This window comes from Rhinopithecus bieti, unplaced genomic scaffold, assembly GCF_001698545.2.
Source record: "Rhinopithecus bieti isolate Rb0 unplaced genomic scaffold, ASM169854v2 scaffold_3878, whole genome shotgun sequence".
Classification (NCBI taxonomy): Eukaryota; Metazoa; Chordata; class Mammalia; order Primates; family Cercopithecidae; genus Rhinopithecus; species Rhinopithecus bieti.
Window position 1 is genome coordinate 848,971 of NW_016805059.1, and position 21,013 is coordinate 869,983.

At 36.7% G+C, this 21,013-nt stretch overlaps 1 protein-coding gene across 6 annotated transcripts in view; it reads right to left on the minus strand.

The window, feature by feature from the left end:
• Nucleotides 1–18,686, minus strand: part of GRIA2 (glutamate ionotropic receptor AMPA type subunit 2) — a 150,460-nt gene extending 131,774 nt beyond the window's left edge. For 5 of the 6 annotated variants that reach the window (XR_001885380.1, XM_017871039.1, XM_017871038.1 and 2 more), the window contains exons 1-2: nt 18,143–18,686; nt 17,468–17,608 (exon numbers count right to left, since the gene is read on the minus strand). Coding sequence is in view for 5 of the 6 variants with exons in the window: in XM_017871039.1 (XP_017726528.1) it covers nt 17,468–17,608; nt 18,143–18,230 (229 nt within the window). In the remaining variant the exon portion in view is untranslated. The remainder of the gene's footprint in view (nt 1–17,467; nt 17,609–18,142) is intronic. The other variant, XM_017871042.1, reaches the window with a different exon arrangement.
• Between the last annotated feature and the right edge of the window lie 2,327 nt (nt 18,687–21,013).

Genomic DNA, 21,013 nt, shown 5'->3' on the forward strand with positions numbered 1-21,013 from the left:
GGGCCTGCCATGGGGTTGGGGGAGGGGGAGGGATAGCATTAGGAGATATACCTAATGTAAATGACAAGTTAATGGGTGCAGCACGCCAATGTGGCACATGTATACATATGTAACAAACCTGCACGTTATGCACATGTACCCTAGAACTTAAAGTATAATAAAAATAAATAAATAGAAAAAAAAAATAAGCAGATGAGTAGAGTCTTGCAGATTAAACAAAAGATATTGCTTTAAATTATACTGAAAGTTAAAATCTTTCCACTTTAATGCTCATGAAAAGCCAATGGGTCTTCAAGGTCTTTGCTCATCTTTTGCCCCTATCAGTAAGCCCACATTAAGTTCATAGTTCCACAAAATGAAGTGGTTAAGATTTATAAATTTTCCTCATGGTGAGCCAAAAATACACCGTTTATGACATGCACCATAAGGCAGGCTGAAAGTATATCTTGATGCAAGTAACATTTTAGAATTGTATTTAGTATTCCAGTTTAAATCAAATTCATATCATAAATAGCTTGATATTTGGCTTCAGGTAGAGTACATAACTGATTCTTAAGACAAACTGGGGATGAAACTAAATACAGTGTTAGTGAAGCCATAGTAACTGAGTTCCTTCACCTTTCTTTATTGCATATAGATTGCGGTCTTTAGTTTTAATACTCTATTTGTGAACACATATGGATTGTTACACTGAATTAACTTCAAAGTGATATTCAAGAACCAAGACATAATCATAACCCATTACTTAAATCTTGATATAGGTTAAGAAATATGCAAAACGAGTAGTCCACTTAAGTGATATTACTGCTATGACACAAGCCAAAAAACATAATAACATCCCTTATTTATCCCTCTGGGCTCAGTTAATGTTCAAAACCTGACATCCTCTTTTATTGATCTGAGACCCCAGAAACACAAAAGCACAATTTATGATAACAGCACTGATCAGGAAACAAATGCCTTGCAAGACTTTACATCTCTCTGCTTGTAATAGAGTTTTAATCTTCTTTATTTCACACTCTGGGTAAATTCCCCATTTGTTTGTAACTCCTTGAGGATTTATTTACCAAAGAAAAAAATCTGGGCCTAATGCAGTGGCTCACACTTATATCCTAGCACTTTGGAAGACCAAGATGGAAGGATTGCTTGAGGCCAGGAGTTCAAGACTAGCCCAGTCCACACAGTCAGACTATTTTTAAAAATTAACCAGGCAGTGGCATGTGCCTATAGTCCCAGCTACTCAGGAGGCTGAGGCAGAAGAATAACCTGAGCTCAGGAGTTTGAGGTTACAGTGAGCCATGATCATGCCACTGCACTCCAGCCTGGGTGGATGACACAGTAAGACCTTATCTCAAAATAAAAAAAAAATAAAAAAACTTACACGTTTCAAATCAATGAAGTAAAAATTCATGTTTATATATGTTGTGACAATTGGCTAACCTTATGAAGGAAAAATAAAACTGGATTCTCTAGGTTTTTATAATCACATAAAACCAGATGATTCAATGATTTATCTGGAAACGTAATACCAATATACGATGGCATTAAAGCACACGCAGTTTTCTTTTTTTTAATAAACTAGTGTGGGAAATATTTTTCTGAGCAAGGTACAGAATTCCTGAGGAAATTAAGCAAACAATTTATAAATTTTACTAAATAAAATGTAAGAATATGTGTATTCATAAAAATTATGAACTGAAATTGTCATTCCAAAAAGTGATAAACAGCTTTAAAAAAACACAAAGCTGGGTAAAACAGCTGAAACATATCACAAGTGTGTTACTTTAATGTATGTATCAAATAATAATAAGGAGACTCACCCATAAGTAGACCAACAACCCAAAAGAAAATCGGGCAAAGTAATGAACAAGCATGTGTATGCACACACACACACACAGAAATACAAATAATGTCTTACCATAGTATATGTGAACAATAAGATACCAAGAGCAAAGCTTTAAAAAGTTTAACCTTGTGCACTGCTTGTGATATTAGGCAGAAACAGACATACTCATACACTCTAGGTAGGATTGTAAATTGATACGTCTTCTTTGCATATCCAGCAAAATTTTAAATGCAAACACTTTTTGACTACAAGTTATTCCACTCATAGCAATCTATTCTACAAACTCACTTGGACATATTATTAAAAGAAACAGCAAAAATGAAAACAATCATCAACAAAAAGCAGGCCAAATAACAACAGACTACCATGCACTAACTACAAAAAAAGAAGAGGAAAATCTCTGCACATAAAAGCAGCACTCTGAAATTTGTCAAGAAGAAAACAATAAAGACAAAGAACAGTGTATATTATGCTACCATTTCTGGAACCCATCAATGGTGATTATCTCAGAGACACAGAATTGAGGTGAAGAAAGACAATATTTATTATATCCCCGTGTGTAGTGTTTTTTTAATTACCATATGCGTGATTATTTTCATCACAATTTTTAAGCTTCAAATGTAAAGACCACAAGAAGCTAAATTCAAATTTTCTGCATGTTTTACATTCTAAACCATCCACAGTACCAAAATGCTATTGTAAGTAAATATTTTAATTACTTTATATAATTCTTGTTACGTGTTAAAGCTGCATCAACTTTTTTCAGATAATCATGATTTTCTACCTGAAATTCTCAAACCACTATAGTAATCAAGGTTTAAATTATATGGAATCTGTTTTAACAAAAGACACTAGCAAGGTGTTAGTGTCTCTTAGATTATTCAAAATAGCTATATGCATTGACATTTTAAATATTTTGTAAAACTTACTATTTAAAACTTGTGACTAGCTTCTTCATTAACAATCTAGAGTAGTATTTATTATAATTAATTAGTTAATCCACATAAATTAATTTATGTAAACATCACCCAGTAATTTATGTAGCCTATGCCAGTTTAAACTGATTTGAAAAGATTTTGACAATGAAAGAAAAAACTCATATGCAAAATAAAATATAAATTGTCATCTCCAAATATGATGCAAAAAATTGAAATTCTTTTTAACAGATCTGCAATTGGCATTAATAGTTTGTTAACAGCAGTAGTACTCACTTGGCTACCCAACTTTTCAGCAACATATTCTAAATCAGTATTTAAGATGATGGCTTTTCACCTTCCATTGAGAATCTTTTTTATGTTTTCTTTATAATTTTTTGAATTACCATTTCTGCTTTTAAAATAATTTAAAATCTAGGTCCAAAGTATAGGATAATACTTGTAAATGATCTAGAAATAATGTCTATTACAGAGACTAATGTAATAATAAAATCATCTAGCTAACCTAGATTAACAACTTCTACTTTTGCCACAAGGAAAAGATTTTGAACCCATAAAACATTTTCAATACAGAAGCCTTATCTTGTTCTTTGTCACCTTAGACAATAACAGGTAGGTACAGAGCAGGTATCTACTAAAAGTTTAAGAAAGGAAGAAAAGAAAGAAGAAAATCCTGTAATAGGTTTTTGGTGCATACAAACAAGGTATACAAAAGCACTTTAAAAATAAGTATTTAGCTTTTATCCAGTGTATTCTACCTCCAGCCCAAATCCAAAGTCATGGATATAACTTGGTTTTGTAAATATACAGATTTGCTTTAAAAGAGTAATTTTGACCAAAGGTCTTATGATCCTACATTGAAGAGTTCATATGGCTGCTGTTACTGCAATATAAGGCAACATAAGAAGAATAAGAGTCAATTCAGAGTAAGGTAGTGAATATTTTATGAACTACACAGAGTGCATATGTAGGAAGTCCTTATTTTTACTTATTGTCAGTAAGTAAAACTCTTCCCCCAACCACCCCGCACAACTGCACGTCTCTCTGCTCCCTAAGAGAAGTAATCTCTGACCAAGTAATTATTTGAAAATGTTTCAAACCTTCCAGACCTTTCAACAGACTAGGAACAGGCAAAAAGAGCCTCCTTATATTGTGCTGGGGAATAAACTTGTGAAAAAGATGACAGTGACCTAGACAACCAGCAGCAAGATGCATAAAACTGATCCTCAGGGAAGAAGTCACAATGAATCTGTTCCAAGTTTAATAAGGTCCTATTCATGGGAAACATCTACCATCATTTTTATTGCAGAAATGTATCAATGATGGAATTGGTAACTGAATAGTATCAGATATCCACACTAAATGTTAGCCATCATCTACATTTTTAAAATTATGCATGATTTAGTTCTTGTTATTTATCCGTTGAATTTGGTGGTGGGAGGATTTGTGGATCAAGAACACATCCAAATTCTAGTAATATGTAAATGTTGACTAGTATTCTAAAAATGATGATTAAAGTACAATCCTAGCCTCTATTTTTAGCTTGAATGGTTGTATTATATTTAAAAAGTTTATTATTTTAAGAATTACATTTAAAAAACTGTTAGCTACCTTCTCTTCCATGCACCTATAAGCACGGAGTTAAGTATATCTGACCAATATAAACTCACGGGAATTGGAATCACTGAAATTAGCAATATTAATCACTATATTACATAGAGCAATTACTATCATTTAAACCTGACAATCACATTATGAGGCAGGTATTATAAAGACCCCCATTTTACAGAGGAGAAAACGAGACTAGGACATTTAGCTGATTAATACAAAGTCATAGAACTAGTAAATAGTGAAGCCATAATTTTAATTCATGTCTGCACATTCAAATATACTAGATATGTTGCCAACTGAGACTAATAGAGGCTCTGGTTTACAGATTAGCCAACTTGTTTTGTAGGCAAAAGCTTCTCCACAAATTTATAGCAGTTAAGAACAAATCACATAAATTTCTGTTTTGTTTTCTGTAAATGGGTATAATAACAATTCCACTTATGCTACAGAGTTTTACAGAGCTACAGTGAGGATCAGTCAGATATGAAAGTGTTTCAGAAAGAAAAAAATTATACAGAAAGTTATAAAATATCTAAGCTTTTTCAAGGCAGTACCTTCCTCCATCTCTCTAAGCATGGGGTTTAGGTTTTATATCAGTAAAGGGCTGATAATAGAGGGAGGAAATAAATACTGGGAACGTTTCTGACAAATTAATCTAAGCACTTATTTTCTCATGTAATGCCTCCAATAATATTAGCAGATATAACAATGAAACTGAGCCTTATTCTATAAAGAGAAAAAAACACAGGTTGCATCATAAAGCTACTAATCATATTCACACCTATTTTTTGCCTAATACCAAAGCCTATGTTCTCTTGGCTGCTTTTCATTTAAATAAATTTAATTTCATTAATTAAATAAAATAAAACATTAGGAATCCACAATGTGCTCAGTTCCATGAAATGTTGCAATATCTTAAATATGTGCTTGAAATATCTACTAAAAATATAAGAGTTTCAAATTGTTCAACATCCTAAAGTGTAAGTGACATGCAATAAAGGGGAAGACTGAGTTCAAAGTACTACTCGAGTTACCACATCTCAGATTTTAAAAATCATTCTTGTGCTATGGTGCATCAAATATGTCTTTAAGTGACTTATATGGTTTGTTAGTCTCTTCTTTGTCACCATATGGCATTATGTCCTCCCCAGGTATACAAACAGTAGAAAAAGATTCCAGCAAGAAAGTTAGAAGTGCATTTTTCTTTGTCTTCTGCCTCTCAAAGCAACTGCTCATCAAAACACTCCAAAAATTCTAACACTGGAAGTAATAATAAAATATTGCTAATTTTATGTACTTACATGTGCCAAACACAGCTCATAGTGTTTTATGACTACCGCATATCTTCCAAACAATCCTATAATGTCTGATTCCCTTTTACGGAGGTAGAAACTGAGACGTAGACTAAGAAACTTGTCCAATGTCATACATCTAGTACAAGGACTAGAATTTGGTTCCAAGTGCAGATGCTTAACTCATGCTATTCTGTATCCCAAGACATCCAGGCTACAAACTACAAAGAAAGTACAAACTACAATTTTTTTTTAATCTTTGCAGATGAAAAATTGTGTATTCATCATTAAGATGACAACCTTGAACTTGTGTGTGCTCTGAAATGTAAAGATGAGGATCTTATGGTCCTTCCCTCCAAAGAATAAACTATATACAGTGCTTCCTCGTACCCCCTTCTGAATTGTTGCCTGTGTTCTCAAAATTTCCTTTCTATATGTAAATTAGCAATAATAGCGTAAACTAGTAAAAACTAAAAACCTGGTAAAAAATATAAAAGTAAAATTATAAATGATAAAAGTGCTTGACAATTATAAAGCCAAAATTCTCCCACTTCATGCATAGATTAAAAGCAAGATAGAAATTTCTAAATTTCTCACAAACAGCAGATAACACATGAACAAAGATAAAAATCACGATATGATTTGAAATGTACTTCTCAAGAAAACCTAGCAAAGTACACACACCCCTATAGAGATCTCCACTTCCAGACCTTTCTCTGCCAGACTTGCAATGATGAGAAAGGCTTCATTCCCATGCTATAGAAATGTGGGAGCTATTTCTGTGCTACCTGGATCAGTGAACACAGGCAGCCCCTTAAATATATGTAATTCATAATAGCTTACATAAAGCCCAAAAGGAGTATGTTTTCAATATTCCAAATTAGCATCACTAAAGTGTGTATGACAATATTTTCAAATATATAGACCAAACTAATTATTGCATATGTTATGGTCCTTATTTTTCAGAATAAAACTACTCACTGTGTTCCATATTTCAGTCTTAAACTGTCCTTTGAATAACTTTTGAATAGTTAGCCTCAATGACAAAAAATTACATATCATTTGAGAATTATTATTAAATATTCTTCCAAGACATACTAATGCTTTTAAAACATATGTAGAATTGTTAAAAATAATTTAAATCCAAAATGTTTTATTTTAAAACACTAAAATATTTTAAATGATTTTAAAATATCTTCAACTTAGATGTTAAGGAAATAGAAATATAATACAAGTATTATATAAACTAAAAGACAAACCTTTCTCTGTTCTACTAAGATGAGCCCCGTCAGTACCAAAACAGAGATACAGACCAATGGAACAGAACAGAGCCCTCAGAAATAATGCCACACATCTACAACCATCACAACCATCTGATCTTTGGCAAACCTGACAAAAACAAGAAATGGGGAAGGGATTCCCTATTTGATGAATGGTGCTGGGAAAATTGATAGCCATATGTAGAGGGCTGAAACTGGATCCCTTCCTTACACCTTGTGCAAAAATTAATTCAAGACGGATTAAAAACTTAAGTGTTAGACCTAAAACCATAAAAATCCTGGAAGAAAACCTAGGCAATACCATTCAGGACATAGGCATGGGCAAGGACTTCATGTCTAAAACACCAAAAGCAATGGCAATGGGAGCCAGAGTTGACAAATGGGATCTAGTTGAACTGAGGTGCTTCTGCACAGCAAGGGAGACTACCATCAGAGTGAACAGGCAACCTACAGAATGGAAGAAAATTTTTGCAATCTACTCATCTGATAAAGGGCTAATATACAGAATCTACAAAGAGCTCAAACAGACTTACAAGAAAAAAAAAAAAAACTTCATCAAAAAGTGTGTGAAAGATATGAACAGACATTTCTCAAAAGAAGATATTTATGCAGCCAACAGACACACGAAAAAACGCTCGTCATCACTGGCCATCAGAGAAATGCAAATCAAAACCACAAGGAGATACCATCTCACACCAGTTAGAATGGTAATCATTAAAAGTCAGGAAACAACAGGTGCTGGAGAAGATGTGGAGAAATAGAAACACTTTTACACTGTTGGTGGGAATGTAAACTAGTTCAAACATTGTGGAAGACACTGTGGTGATTCCTCAAGGATCTAGGTTAAATACCATTTGACCCAGTAATCCCATCACTGGGTATATACCCAAAGGATTCTAAATCATGCTGCTATAAAGACAATTGCACACATATGTTTATTGTGGCACTATTCACAATAGCAAAGACCTTGGAACCAATCCAAATGTCCATCTAATGATAGACTGGATTAAGACATGTGGCAATATACACATGGAATACTACGCAGCCATGAAAAGGCGATCGATTCATGTCCTTTGTAGGGTCATGGATGAAAGTGTGGAAAACCATCATTCTCAGCAAACTATCTCAAGACAAAAAAACAACAACCGCATGTTCCTCACTCATAGGTGGGAACCTGAACGATGAGAACACTTGGACACCGGAGGGGAACATCACACACCAGGGCCTGTCGTGGGGTGGGGGAGGGGAGAGATAGCATTAGGAGATATACCTAATTAAATGACGAGTTAATGGGTGCAGCACACCAAATATGGCCATGTATACATATGTAACAAACCTGCATTTGTGTAGCAGGTACCCTAGAACTTAAGGTATCAAAAAAAAAAAAAAAAAAAAAAAGAGTTTGTTACATTTCCAAGTACCTCAAGCAAGATAACAAGGTTTACTATGACCACATTCTATGCTCCTACAAATTCACAGTCTAGTAAAGTAACATTCCATATTGTATATTTTTACCCTATAAAATTTTTCAAACCTTTTCCGTCAAGTATTTTACCTCATAATTTTCAAAGGATGGCTCTTTTTGCCAGCCAGAATAACCAAGTGCTTTAAGTTTGTTGTTTTGCCTCAGAGAAATGCATATGGTTAGCCGAGGATGTTGCTCCTTGCCTGTAATCTCAGCGCTTTGGAGGCCCAAGGTGACAGGATCACTTAAAAGCCAGGAGTCAAGAGCAGACCGGTCCAACATGGCTAGAACCCTCTGCAAAAAATAAAAAATAAATTGGCCAGGCATGGTGGCTCATGCCTGTAAATCCCAGTACTTGGGAGGCCCGGGTGGGTGGATTGCCTGAGATCAGGAATTCCGTGACCAGCCTAGACAACACAGTGAAACCCCATCCCTCTATAAATACAAAAAGTATCCCAGGCATCGCGGTTGCCCTGTAGTCCCAGCTTACTGTGGAGGCTGAGGCCAGGAGAATTGCTTGATCCGGAGGGCAGAGGTCAGTGGGCCCGAGATTGCACCACTTGCACTCCATCGTGGGTGACAAGCAACCTCCATCTCAGAAAAATAAAATTAAAAATTAAATAAAAATAGCTCGGTGTGGGGTGGCATGGTCCCTGTAGTCCCAGCTAACATTGGGAGGCTGAGGCAGGAGAATTGCTTGAGCCCAGGAGATCAGGCTGCAGCGAGCTTTGTGATAGTCTAACCGCACTCCAGCCCTGGGGGACAGGAGGTGAGACCCGTTTTCTAAAGAATAAAACAAAATAAAATAAAAGGAAAAAAAAAAAAACCAAGTGCATAGTGCCTCCTTTCTTTCATGTCTCCCCTCTAGAAATAATACTACCTCCCATTATTTGACCAAATTAAATTATATACGAATTCACTGTTCTATAGTAGTTCAAGGTTAATATAGAGATTGACCACCAGACATGGCAAACTAGCAACTCACAGTCAAAGAGATGCCTTAAACAAACAACAAAACAGGAAGAAAAGAAGCAGGACGGGAAGGGAAGGGAGGGAGGGAGGGCGGGAGGAAGGAATTTCGAGTTCCAAATTCTTACCGCCTCTCAACGTACAAGTTATGCTGCCTCTTAGTTTTCCCTTTTCTCCACAGCTTCCCCTCCATCACTTTTAAGAAATACAGTAATTTCAATCTACAATAAGGAAAAAAATATTTTCCCTTACCCTGAAACTATTTCTTTGAACATGCCCACTCTATCCTTTTATTCATGCACAAAAAATAATATATATATAAACAAATTGTTGACATATTCTTAGTGCAATATCTTGAATACTGATGTTAGAGAAACTGTAAAATGAATGCTAAGTCTGAAACAGAATGGTATTTTAATACAGAGAATTTTAGCTGCGAAGGGTTTATGAGCTGAGGAAACTTTTCTCATATCAAGTTATTTAACTTGAGTTTCTATTAAATTTATGCTGAAGTTAGACATTAATTTAGGTCATATTCTATTTTTATAGGGATAAAGAATCAGGTAATATTCTACTATATTTTAGTAAGCATAGAATATATTTAGTTTATATAAACACATTTCAGTCATTTCTGTCAGTAAGTTGGGTATTTAGGAAGATTAGACTAAAAATATTTACGTTGCAGGAGTACCTTCTCAAGTTCACTGAAATTCACCAGCGTGAAAGTATTAGAGGACTACAACAAGTAAATCATAGTATTTATAATGTAAAATCAATTTTACATGAAGGGTACATAAACTTCATAGAAATAAAATGCTCTATTGAAAGTATTTTAGAAGAACTAAAATTTAAGCCATTTCACAATTCAACCAAGTTTGTGTTTATGTTTGAAATACTGAAACAATCAGGAAAAACGTAAGTATTAACATAACCATAAATATATAAAATTATAAAGTAAAATTCTGAAGACCAATCCAAATAGTAAAACTATAAACATTACATATGTCATTTGTTTGAGAAATAAGGATATGAAAATGTGAACACTCTAAGAAGCTAGCTACTCATCAATTCCCTTTCTATAAGGAACCTGGTAGCTTCTAAATTTATTTGTTCTGTTCAGCCGAAGATACCTATAAATTTCAAGACTCTGTTGTGTTTTGTTGAGACAAGTTTTTACCCTGTCACCCAAGCTGGTGTAGCATCAAGCACTTTGGATGATTTTCCCAGTAATAAGATAATGTGTGAAAAATTAAACATGTATGCCACCACGACTGGCTACTTTTTGTATTTTTAGTAGAGACAGGATTTCACCATGTTGACCAAGCTGGTCTTGAACTCCTGACCTCAGGTGATCCACTCACCTCGGCCACCCAAAGTGCTGGGATTACAGGCATGAGCCGCTGCGCCCAGCTGCAACATGGTTTTTGCATCATCCTAACAGTTAGCATTTATAAATCCTCTTCAAAGTGTATATTGTACATATATTCAGCGTATCATTTTAACATACATCAGTATCACTTTAGAGATAAAAATAACGACTTTGACAATATCTAGGTTGTAGATGAAAGTGAAAAATATATTACACCTCTGTCTAAATAGGAATCAAGGAAGGTACAAAGTAAATTGTGTATTCTGAAATCCAAATGTACAGCAAATGCAAATTCTAACTTTAAAAATTATAATTTATGATAAGAACATCTACTGTAAAATTAAATGTGTTGAATAGGTAAATAATTATTGAGTCAATGCACTAGAAACAGAGCTAGACTTTGTGAAGAACACACAGTTAACAGCAGCAAAGGCCTGTCTTCAACAAGGCCACATTTTACATTCTCCTTGTCAATTTTAAAATGTTTTCATTCTGTAAGTTAAAATTACCAAAGATGACAAAAGACTTTAACATCGAATAGCACTGAAAAATAATAGGTTTTAGACACCTTATGAATGGCTTGTAAGAATCACATTCCTTCTTTTTCCAAACTAGTAAAACCTGATTTGATAAACATGTTGATGTTTGAACATTTTCAAATCATGTGTGATTTTCTAATTTTAACATTGAATTCAGCAACTTATTTTCCTGTTGTACTGAAGAGACACAGTCATACAAGAGATTTGGCAATTATGTAGATCATTGGAGAAAACCTGAGAAATTTTTACTTAAAATCATCATCATAATAAAAAAGCAAACACTTAATGAAATCTGGGGTATTGTCAGTACAATCTACTGTAAAAAGAAAGGAAATATAATCTACCCAGCTGCCATTAACATTTCAATCAAATATTTACATCAAATACAAGATTTTAGCTCTGAATGAATGCACTGTTCTCACTTAAAAAAAATGTTTAAAGAACAGTTCTGTATCTCAATTTAGACTTTATTTCTTGTAATAGCATTTGCTCTGCAGATTAAGTACTTCTATTGACTTTTCATAAAAGAGAGGAGGAGGAAGAGAGGAAAACACATATTCTCTGAAAACTCGATTATACAGTAACATACTGAAATAACTCAAAACAACTGCTCTTTTCAGCTTTCCTTAACATTTTCAAGGTTCTAAGAAGTTTGAAAGTTTGCTAAGTGATATTGGAAGAGATTATGAGAAAATTTGAGATCTGGGCATGAATCAGCAGTCACTTGTCATAAAGTCTCAGTACAATGTCCCTAGCACTTTAAAGATGATGTGAAATGAAAATGCCCCATCCTTCTTGAGCCAGCAGGTTGAAGTTTGCAAGAGGTTCAAACAGAAATAGCATAGCGTAAGAATAAATTCTTACTAATTTAAGCTTCTATAGCTTCATAAAGTAATTTTTATTTCAATAGTTAGTGGCTCTCATCTCAAAATAGAATATTTCAACCAATGCCATTCTTTGATTTCTATTTAATACACACTCAGTATGAAATTTTAACTGCAAATACTTCAATAACAGATTAATTATTCTGACATACAAAGAGGCATTTCCTCAAAATCTCCAATTGAATATAACTGAATATTTACAACACCAGCTTTTACAGTATTGTGTCCTGGCACATGTGTTCACGGTTTTCTTCATAACATGAATTCTCATCATTGCTTAAGGAAGTCCAACTTGAGTCTAGTTTATGAAAGTTTTGCATATATTAAAGTCTGTAACTCTAGGTGTTAGTAAATATGTCAACAAACATGACGAAACAGGATAGTGTAGCCAATCTGTAACTACTTACACTCTATAACTATAAATACATACACACAGAAGTCCATTCATCCAAGTGCAATAAAGGCTTAGCAAACATCAACTAATTTTGTGAACACAGATACAAAATCTCAGTAATTTGTGACTAAAGTTGAATGATAATAAATACAGCTCGAAAAGGATAGCTGGGGAATCGAGATTAAAAATGCTGAAAAAAAAATTTTAGAATCTTCCAAGAGCATTTACAATCTATTCTGTTTCTAACAGTCTTTATCTTCTAAAACACAAAATATAGGGCAATCTATTTTTAAAAGGCAATGAAAGTTATTTTTAAGATAGCATTTTGAATAATTTTCTTCAAATTAGATATCATTTTTTTCAGTTTATCTAAATACATTTGTTTACGATGTTTTAAAAGGCATTCTGTGTGCGCAACAGTTTTATGAAACAGCAATATTTTCTCCAACATCTCCATCTGCTGGCTTAGAGAAAAAGTAGATTTTCATTTGCTGTTTCCTTCAATTTAATATTTTTATAATTTATTTTGTTGAATGGAATTGAAACATAAAACCATTAAATTATCTTTAACTAGACTAATAACCATTTGTAAAATTCAGTCATCAAAAGAAATAGAAAGGGAAGGTTTTACGGAGTAAATTCAATATTTAATACTTTTAATTTTCAAGCTCTGTAGAATCAAGTACTCATGTTTATAGCTCTTTTACACAGTTTCATTTTAAGCAAGCTTTAGTACCTAGCAGAGCATCAAAGTTTACTAAAATCTTTTACAATGTAAAAATACTTAGTATTTTCCTAAAATTTACTATTGATTTTGTTAGTTAACTACATACAATACGTGGTGTATATATATTAATGTGAAAGTTACTATTTTCACAAAAAGGCAGATTTTTTTAGTTGCTGTTTTAAACCGCTTGTGTTTAAGAACTACTAGAATACCCTCATATCCTCATACTAAAGCTCCTAGACAAGACCACAGCTACCAATGCGCACTAAAGGCATGAAGGCCTACAAGGTTTGGAAAACTATTCAAAAGAGCCTAGAGGGAAAAGGCTAGAAAAAAAAATGTTAACATTGAAGAAAAGCAGTCATTTATTCTCTGACACCTTGAAGGCACTCACTAAATATTTATTGAATGAATGGTTGGATTCCTGGGACCCATCACTGATTTCAGCTGCTGAACACATCAGATACTAATCTCAGGGTTTTTTTCTGGTTTTATGCTTTGTATTTTTCATAATGAAGGCTTATGTTTGAACAACCTTCAGGAAAAAAAAATCTTAGTACTCTTTTCAGCTAAGAAGACAGGGAGGCAGGAAAGGAAAAAATGAGTAAGAGGAGAGAGGAAAAGAAAAAGGGAATGATGGAGAAAAAATGAAAGAAACTGAAAATCTGTCTTACTGCCTCAGGTACCCATGGAAACAAATGGAACAAAATAGGTACTTTCATTATCCCACTGTGATTGTGAAAGGGAAGGATGTGGGAGTTCAGTAAGATGCACACAGTCATCTTACCCAGTTCAGAATAGAATGATTTCATTTTCTTTGTAAAACCTTAACCCATTCAGTGAATCTCCCTGGATCCTTATATCAACGTCAACTTCAACATTTCCAAATAATTTCCTCCATCTCAGGAATAAAATTACATTAGTAAACTAATAACTTTTCCCTTTTGAAATTATATTACTAAGGTATAAAATCTACTTTTAATATGTAAATTTAGCTCTGTGGGATTTTTATGATGGCAAGAGCAAGCTATTTCAAGAGCATTGCATGATGATATCTATCATCTAATAATGTCATTAGCAAAATTCCTGAGATTTCTAGAGGAAATGGGAAAAAGATGTTTAGATCTTAGCTGTCAATGTATTTAATGCTGTTACTTCCACTTTATAAAGGAAAGAATCACAGACTTCCCTGAATAAAAAGGCAATAAAACAAAGGATAAGCATTGGAGAAAAACCTTAAGCAGGATTTATATGATCAAGACCCATCTTGACAAATTTGACACTGGAGATTTTCATCCATTTCTTGACTTTGTGATTGCAGTTTACATAAGCATCTCTCCCTTTCCCTCTCTCTCATTCTGTCTCAAAAGAGTTAAACTAATTTTACGTTTTCTATTGTCCATAGCACAAAAACAAACAAACAAACAAAAAAGGATACAAATTCTCTATTTCATTTTGCAATCTCTAAATTTTGAAATGTCTCAGAGAATAAAGAAACTGAGTCACAAACATGTTAAGTGATTTGCCCAATGAGTTAATGTCAGCTCCAGAAATTTCTGTCCAATGAGCCTCTCTTCTATCACAGTACCCCCCTAGTTCTTTTTAGCAATCAGTAGGATTACTTATAACATGGGAGCTGCAAATGTCATGATTTTGAATTCCCATGTTGTCATCTTCAAAATGTGTTCAGTTCCTGAAAATAATTTGTTTTACTATCCTACTATAATAATCCATGCAGGGGTAATTTTAGGCTCTGGAATTTGAACATATTTATTTTAGCTTCACTTCCTGAGGGGGGGGGGGAAACTGTGCAAATGAAGACTTGATTATTGCAGCTTCTCAGAACTATAGACAAATTAAATTGTGTGGTAATTTTTTAAAAGAAATCCACATGTTGATTACATGAATGTGTTCACTCTGCAAATGTATGAATTTACATATGTGTTTAATATATATATACACATATTCTGGCTATATATTTTATTTTGGAAAAATTTCTATTAAAAAATTCAAAAATGTTGAGAATGAGTATCTAAACCTAATAACCTAAACTAACCACAGTCTTTTATCTTTACAAAGCCCCAGTACAGTAGTTTAGCATTTGTTGAAATCAAGGAATATTCATTTTGTCAATGGAAATACGTTATTTTTTCAGAAAGTTCTCATTATTTTCACCAATGAGTGAACTTGCCAATCACTGACTGTTTTCAAAAAGTATAGCTGTCAATACTTTCACTTCACTTTTAAAACCTATGTCCTTCCTATACCCACAGTCGTTCCTTAGGATTCATTACTTTTCAAAGCATTTTCACGTGTAAGTATACAATTATATACAGTTAGATACTCAGAACAGTTGCATGACAAACTTGTAATTCAGGAAAAATTGGAACTTACTGATATCAAATGAATATTCTAAATCTGTTAGGTAAATAGGTCAAATATAGAAGCCTTCAAATTTTAATTAAGTCAATCTCTTTGTATGTCATGTACTAAAATTTTCTGAGATATTCTATTACGGGCGTTTTTCAAAGCTGCAAATCCACTTCAATTCTCCTCTTCTCTCTCTGGTTCTGTACCCCGACACCCACTCTTCTTTCTTTTCTCACTTGCCGTCAGCATTTGAAGAAAATATATAGCAGTGAAACTTTCTTAAATAGATCCATTATAAACAATTAAATCCCAAATTACCACACAATGCCCCTATTCTATCAGTCTAAGAAAATTGTTTCTTCATTCGTCTGGGTGACAGTAGTTGCAAGAGTTGATGATGGGCCCGATATGATAATCCAGCTAAATCACGGAATATATGACTAAAGCTTAAAATGGGGAGAAGGGATGGCAACCAGTTGTTTGTGTGACGTGGGAAAGCTGCAGTTGGGCTTTTCCTGTGGTAATTTTCCCCAAGCTCCCTAGCCAAAGTGGGAAGTGAGCCATCCGCAAATCTCCCCCAAATTGTTATCTATGAAATAAAGACTGCGAACATTAGGACAGGAAAGAATCACCTCAGGGCGGCCGGCAGGAAATGATGGCAGCTGCTGGGAAGAGGGCAGGAAGGCACATTGGCCGCGACTGCCTGCCCGAGCCTGCGCTGGGGAGCGAGCGAGGGGACCGGGCCCTCTGGCCTCCCCACCAATCTTTTTAGATCCCTAATTGTTTGGTTTCTAGTACTTTATCTGAATCCATCACAGAGCTTCCCAGCGAGTCCCTGAGCACTGCGTGGAGAGAGAGGGCTAATATGGAGCACTGCAAAGACTAAAATGGCTGATCAGCGACTTCTTCAGATTTTCAAACTCGGCAGGATCCCACAGCTTTCCAGTCCTTTTCCCCGGCTGCCTCTGCTGGGGCCCAGCTACCTGAGAACAAAGCGCGCCCGGCTAGCAAGCTGACCGCGGCGCCCCTGGCGGCCTCGCCCCTTCCAACTTAAGCGGAAGCGCAACTGAGCAGGAGAAATTGCGCTCCCCCTTGCCACCGCCTCCCCGCCCCACCCCCATGCCACCGGGCGGGCCTGGGCCTGCGTCAGACCCGCTCCTCGCCCCTCGGGTGGGCGTTATGTAACAGCCCCGATCCCAACTCCAGAACCATTTCAACAACTTGTCCCAAAGAGGAGAACGTGGGGCTCGCGAGGGCGGTAGGGTGAGCCCAGCCGGGGCTGCGGATCTAAACTGGGAGCCACGAGGGCGAGCTGCAGCTGCTGGGGCAGGAGGTCACCGGGCTCCAGCAGTCCCCCGTGGAATTTGTCCAACAGCCCGACTGCGCGCCTCGGGGAACGTGTTCTCTGTGGGCAGGGTGCCAACAGGCGCGCGATGGGGAGCGAGGTGGGAGGGCTTCTCCTGAAGCACTCAAGATGAGCGAAAACCCCTTGAACCCAAGAAAGTCGCCCTCTCTGGCTCCAACCCTCACCCCAGCTCCCTAATGCGCACACTCTTCAAGTCCTTTCCCTCTCTCTTCAGCCCCCTCCAGCCAGCGGGGGTCCCCGAGATTACAGCCACCTTCTCCTTCTCTCTACACCGTCGCACGCACGCGCGTGTGCAGTCACTCACACCCACACACTGACACACAGAAACGCACACACCACCCCAGAAACGCACACACACACACTCACACTCGCTAGCCTTCCGCGTGCAGCAGCGGAGAGGCATGAATATTCATTACTTACAAGCATTGGTGACTGCGAAGCTGTTTGCCACCTCCAAATTGTCGATGTGGGGTGTCAGTCTGAACTCCGAAGTGGAAAACTGAACCATCCCTACCCGAAATGCACTGTATTCTTGATCGGCGCCCCTAGGAAATAGCCCCCCTGCAAAAAACAAACAGCAAGCAAGAGAACAGTGTCAGTGCCGGGAGGGAAAGGAGGGGCGCGTGCTAGCGCCCAACAGTCCAAGAGTCTCTTATTCACGCTAATGGGCCGAATAAACACATCTACGGACTCGGACAGCGGGGGTGGAATATCCAAAAGGTAGCCAAGAGGTCAAGCCCCAGATGAGAGTCTGAAGGCGAGGTAGGTGGCCAGAAACCTTTGCCTTTCCATGTAATCACAAGCTTTGTATTCAGACCCCAAGAAAATCTGAGCAAACTGGAAAATGTCGCTAAGGCAGAATTAATAAAATTTGGGGATCCGAAATGAGAGGACCTTTTCTTCTATTGTATCAAAGCCATACTCATTTCCTTTTGCTTCATCCTAAGAAAAACATGTATATTCTAGGTAGTTTAAATATGGAATGCAGTCAAGGTATGACATAAGTCTACATGACATGAATTAATTTGTACACCGTGAACAAAGATTACCACCGAATTATGCACAATTCAAAAGCATAGCACAAAGGGTACCTACCTATCTGTATGCTGTTAGAAGAGACACCAAAAATCAGTCCCCATAAAACCGGAGAAAGGAGGACAGAAATATGCATAATCTTTTGCATTTCCAAGAAAAGTAGAGCATCCACAATATACCCCCTTTTTTTTTCCTTTTCCTCCTCTTCCTTCTTTGGCTGTTTTCCTCTGCAAATTAGATCCTCTGCATTTTGAGACAGCAATTTAGCACCAAGCTGCTAAAACCTGAAGTGGAGGCAGAAGAATCCCTATTTCCCAGGTCCTGCTGGTGGCTGCTGATGCCCTGCGCCCTGTCCCCGCTCCAGAAGTCCGGAGGACTGGCTGAATGCAGTTTTCAGTGGAGCTGCCGCTGTGGTCCCAGTGTCTCGGAATATTCAGCACCCTCCCATGCACTCACACACACTCACCCTCTCTCGCGCTCTCTTCTCCCTCTCTCCTCTCTCACTCACGCGCGCGCGCACACACACACACACACACACATACACACACGCACACATACAGGCAAGTCACAGAAAGGGGCAGGCAGTCCCGGGCGCGCGTGCGCGACTCGCGGCAGGCGCGCCCCCTCCCCGCACGGCGCCCGGCACCCCGCACCGCGGTGGACGCGTCGCGTGCGCGGCGCTGAGAAAGCACAGCTCGGGGCCCGTAGCCGCTCTCCTTCCGCGAGACCTCGGGTCTACGGGACTGTCGCGCCCACAGCTCGCCTCTGCCTTTCAGCACCGAGGACAGCGCGTCGCTCCCCGCCCGGAGCTACCTTTGTGCGGCTATTGCAGTTGTTGCGGAGATGCTCCAACCTGGACCAAATGCAGCAAAGCTGATTTCCGGCTGCTGTGTAGAAGCCGAATTGCTCATTGTTGGAGGCGAAGCGTCCTCTCACCAGGCCCTGCTGTCTTACCTTAGAAAGAATTTTGATTTTTATCTTCCATCTCCTGTGAAAACCCATTTAGAAATAGAGAAGCCCTGTCATCCACCTCACCTGACACAACCGAAAGCAAACAAGCAAGCAAAGCACCCTGGAGGAAATATTCCAAATTGTGTAGTTGGGCTTCATGGGATGTAGCCAGGATCCGGGGAGAACCCCAAGTTCTATCTTTAAATGCTAAAGCTGCACAGGAGATCAAGATGGAATCTTTTAAATATTTTGCATGAAAATCCCATCTTTAGAGTGTTTTCCATTGGGCTGTGATGCTGACTCGCCTAGTCACAGAGCGCACGGGTCTTTCTCGCAGCTTACACTGCAATCCCTCCCGTAGTAGAGTCATGTAGACTTCGTTTCCTAGAAGCCCTTGCTTTATACAGATTGAAAGCAAGAGACTCTGGTTTAAGGAAAGGCTATTAGAGGAAAGTGATTAGAAGATGAAGCTAGTCTAGAAAGGCCGCAAAGATGCAGATTTTTTCCCAGAGACTTACTTAGAAATCTGTTTCCCCATCGCGTTTGGACCCTGGGTTTCGAAAAATCACTGCCTAAAGAAAGTAAGCTACCTCGCTGCACTGAACATGTGGGCCACTGGGAAAGAAAGATGAGGTTAGATATTAAAAGTTTGAGGGAAGAGAATTGATGGGGAGATGGATGACTGGACTTCCCATGTGAAATTTATGCTCTTGACGGTGCTTTCCAAGCCCATTTCTGGGAACCTGCTCTGACAATTCCCTCTGCGGATTCAGAAAAACCCCACCAAGTTCCATGTCTTTAGTGGTTTAAACAAATAAAGAACGATTGAGAGCAAGGAACTATTTCCAGGAAGCGGGAGATTGGAGCTTATAGTACTAAAAAGAGAACTGCTAGTATACCAAAATGCCATGAGTCTATCAGGCTGCCTTCTTGTGCTTGCAGCTTCATTGCTGACTGCATTATCTTATGCTTGCTTCTTAATCGCATTGGCCTCAATTTTCCCATTTTCAAAATGATGATGAGCAAAGTGATTTCTATGGCTCTTGGATCCTATGTTGCTGTCATTTCAAATTATGACCTTTCCCTCTTTTTGATATAGTCCTAAACCATGAAGTGAGAATAGCTTTAATGTATTATTAAGCTTATAAACTATAGGCTAAAATATCTCTTAATATTACCCCTTAGAATTTATTAGTATAAGTACTCCACACTATATATATAGTAAAGCAAGTCTATCTTAAATAAAATCGCATTTTAACCTTAAGAACATTAATAATAAAAATAGCATATAAATTAATTAAAATTACAATAAACATAAAAATAAAAATAAGATATAACTTACATATATTTCACAATTGTAACATAAAAAATAAATAAATCATACATATTTAATCATTATTTGTGATGTGAGGCATAAAAAATGATTGGAAATTATTCTCTATTTAAAATTGTTAATGTAAAAGCACTAATAACAGAACAGAGCACAATTTAAAATACCTCTGTAGTTATTTTCTTTTTTTCTCGATTCACTTGTTTCCACAGGAAAACTTTAATTTCACAGAAAGTAACTTAGAATTAAAGAGAGTGAGGACAGAGAGACACGAAGCTTGAATAGGAAAAAATGTGATGTTTAAAATGTGAGTTGAGGTGAATTGAATTTTTAAAAATAAGAATGTTTTAGAACTATTTTCATCTTAACCTATGTCAAAGTCAAGGGCAAATATGAACTCAAAATTGACTGAGTTACATTCTATAAAAAACAAATGCTGTAAAAATAACAATTTGCTGAATCATAGAGTATAGTAACTAATATGTAAGAGCTCAAGAAAAATATTACTGTCTAGTGGCCGATTACAATTTATATATAAGATGGAAATAAAAATTTTAGCAAGCATGACTTGTAATTCAATTGCTAGTCTATGTATCTGTGTTCACAAGGTAGTTATGTATAGACCTTTCACATATTTGAAAACTTATTTC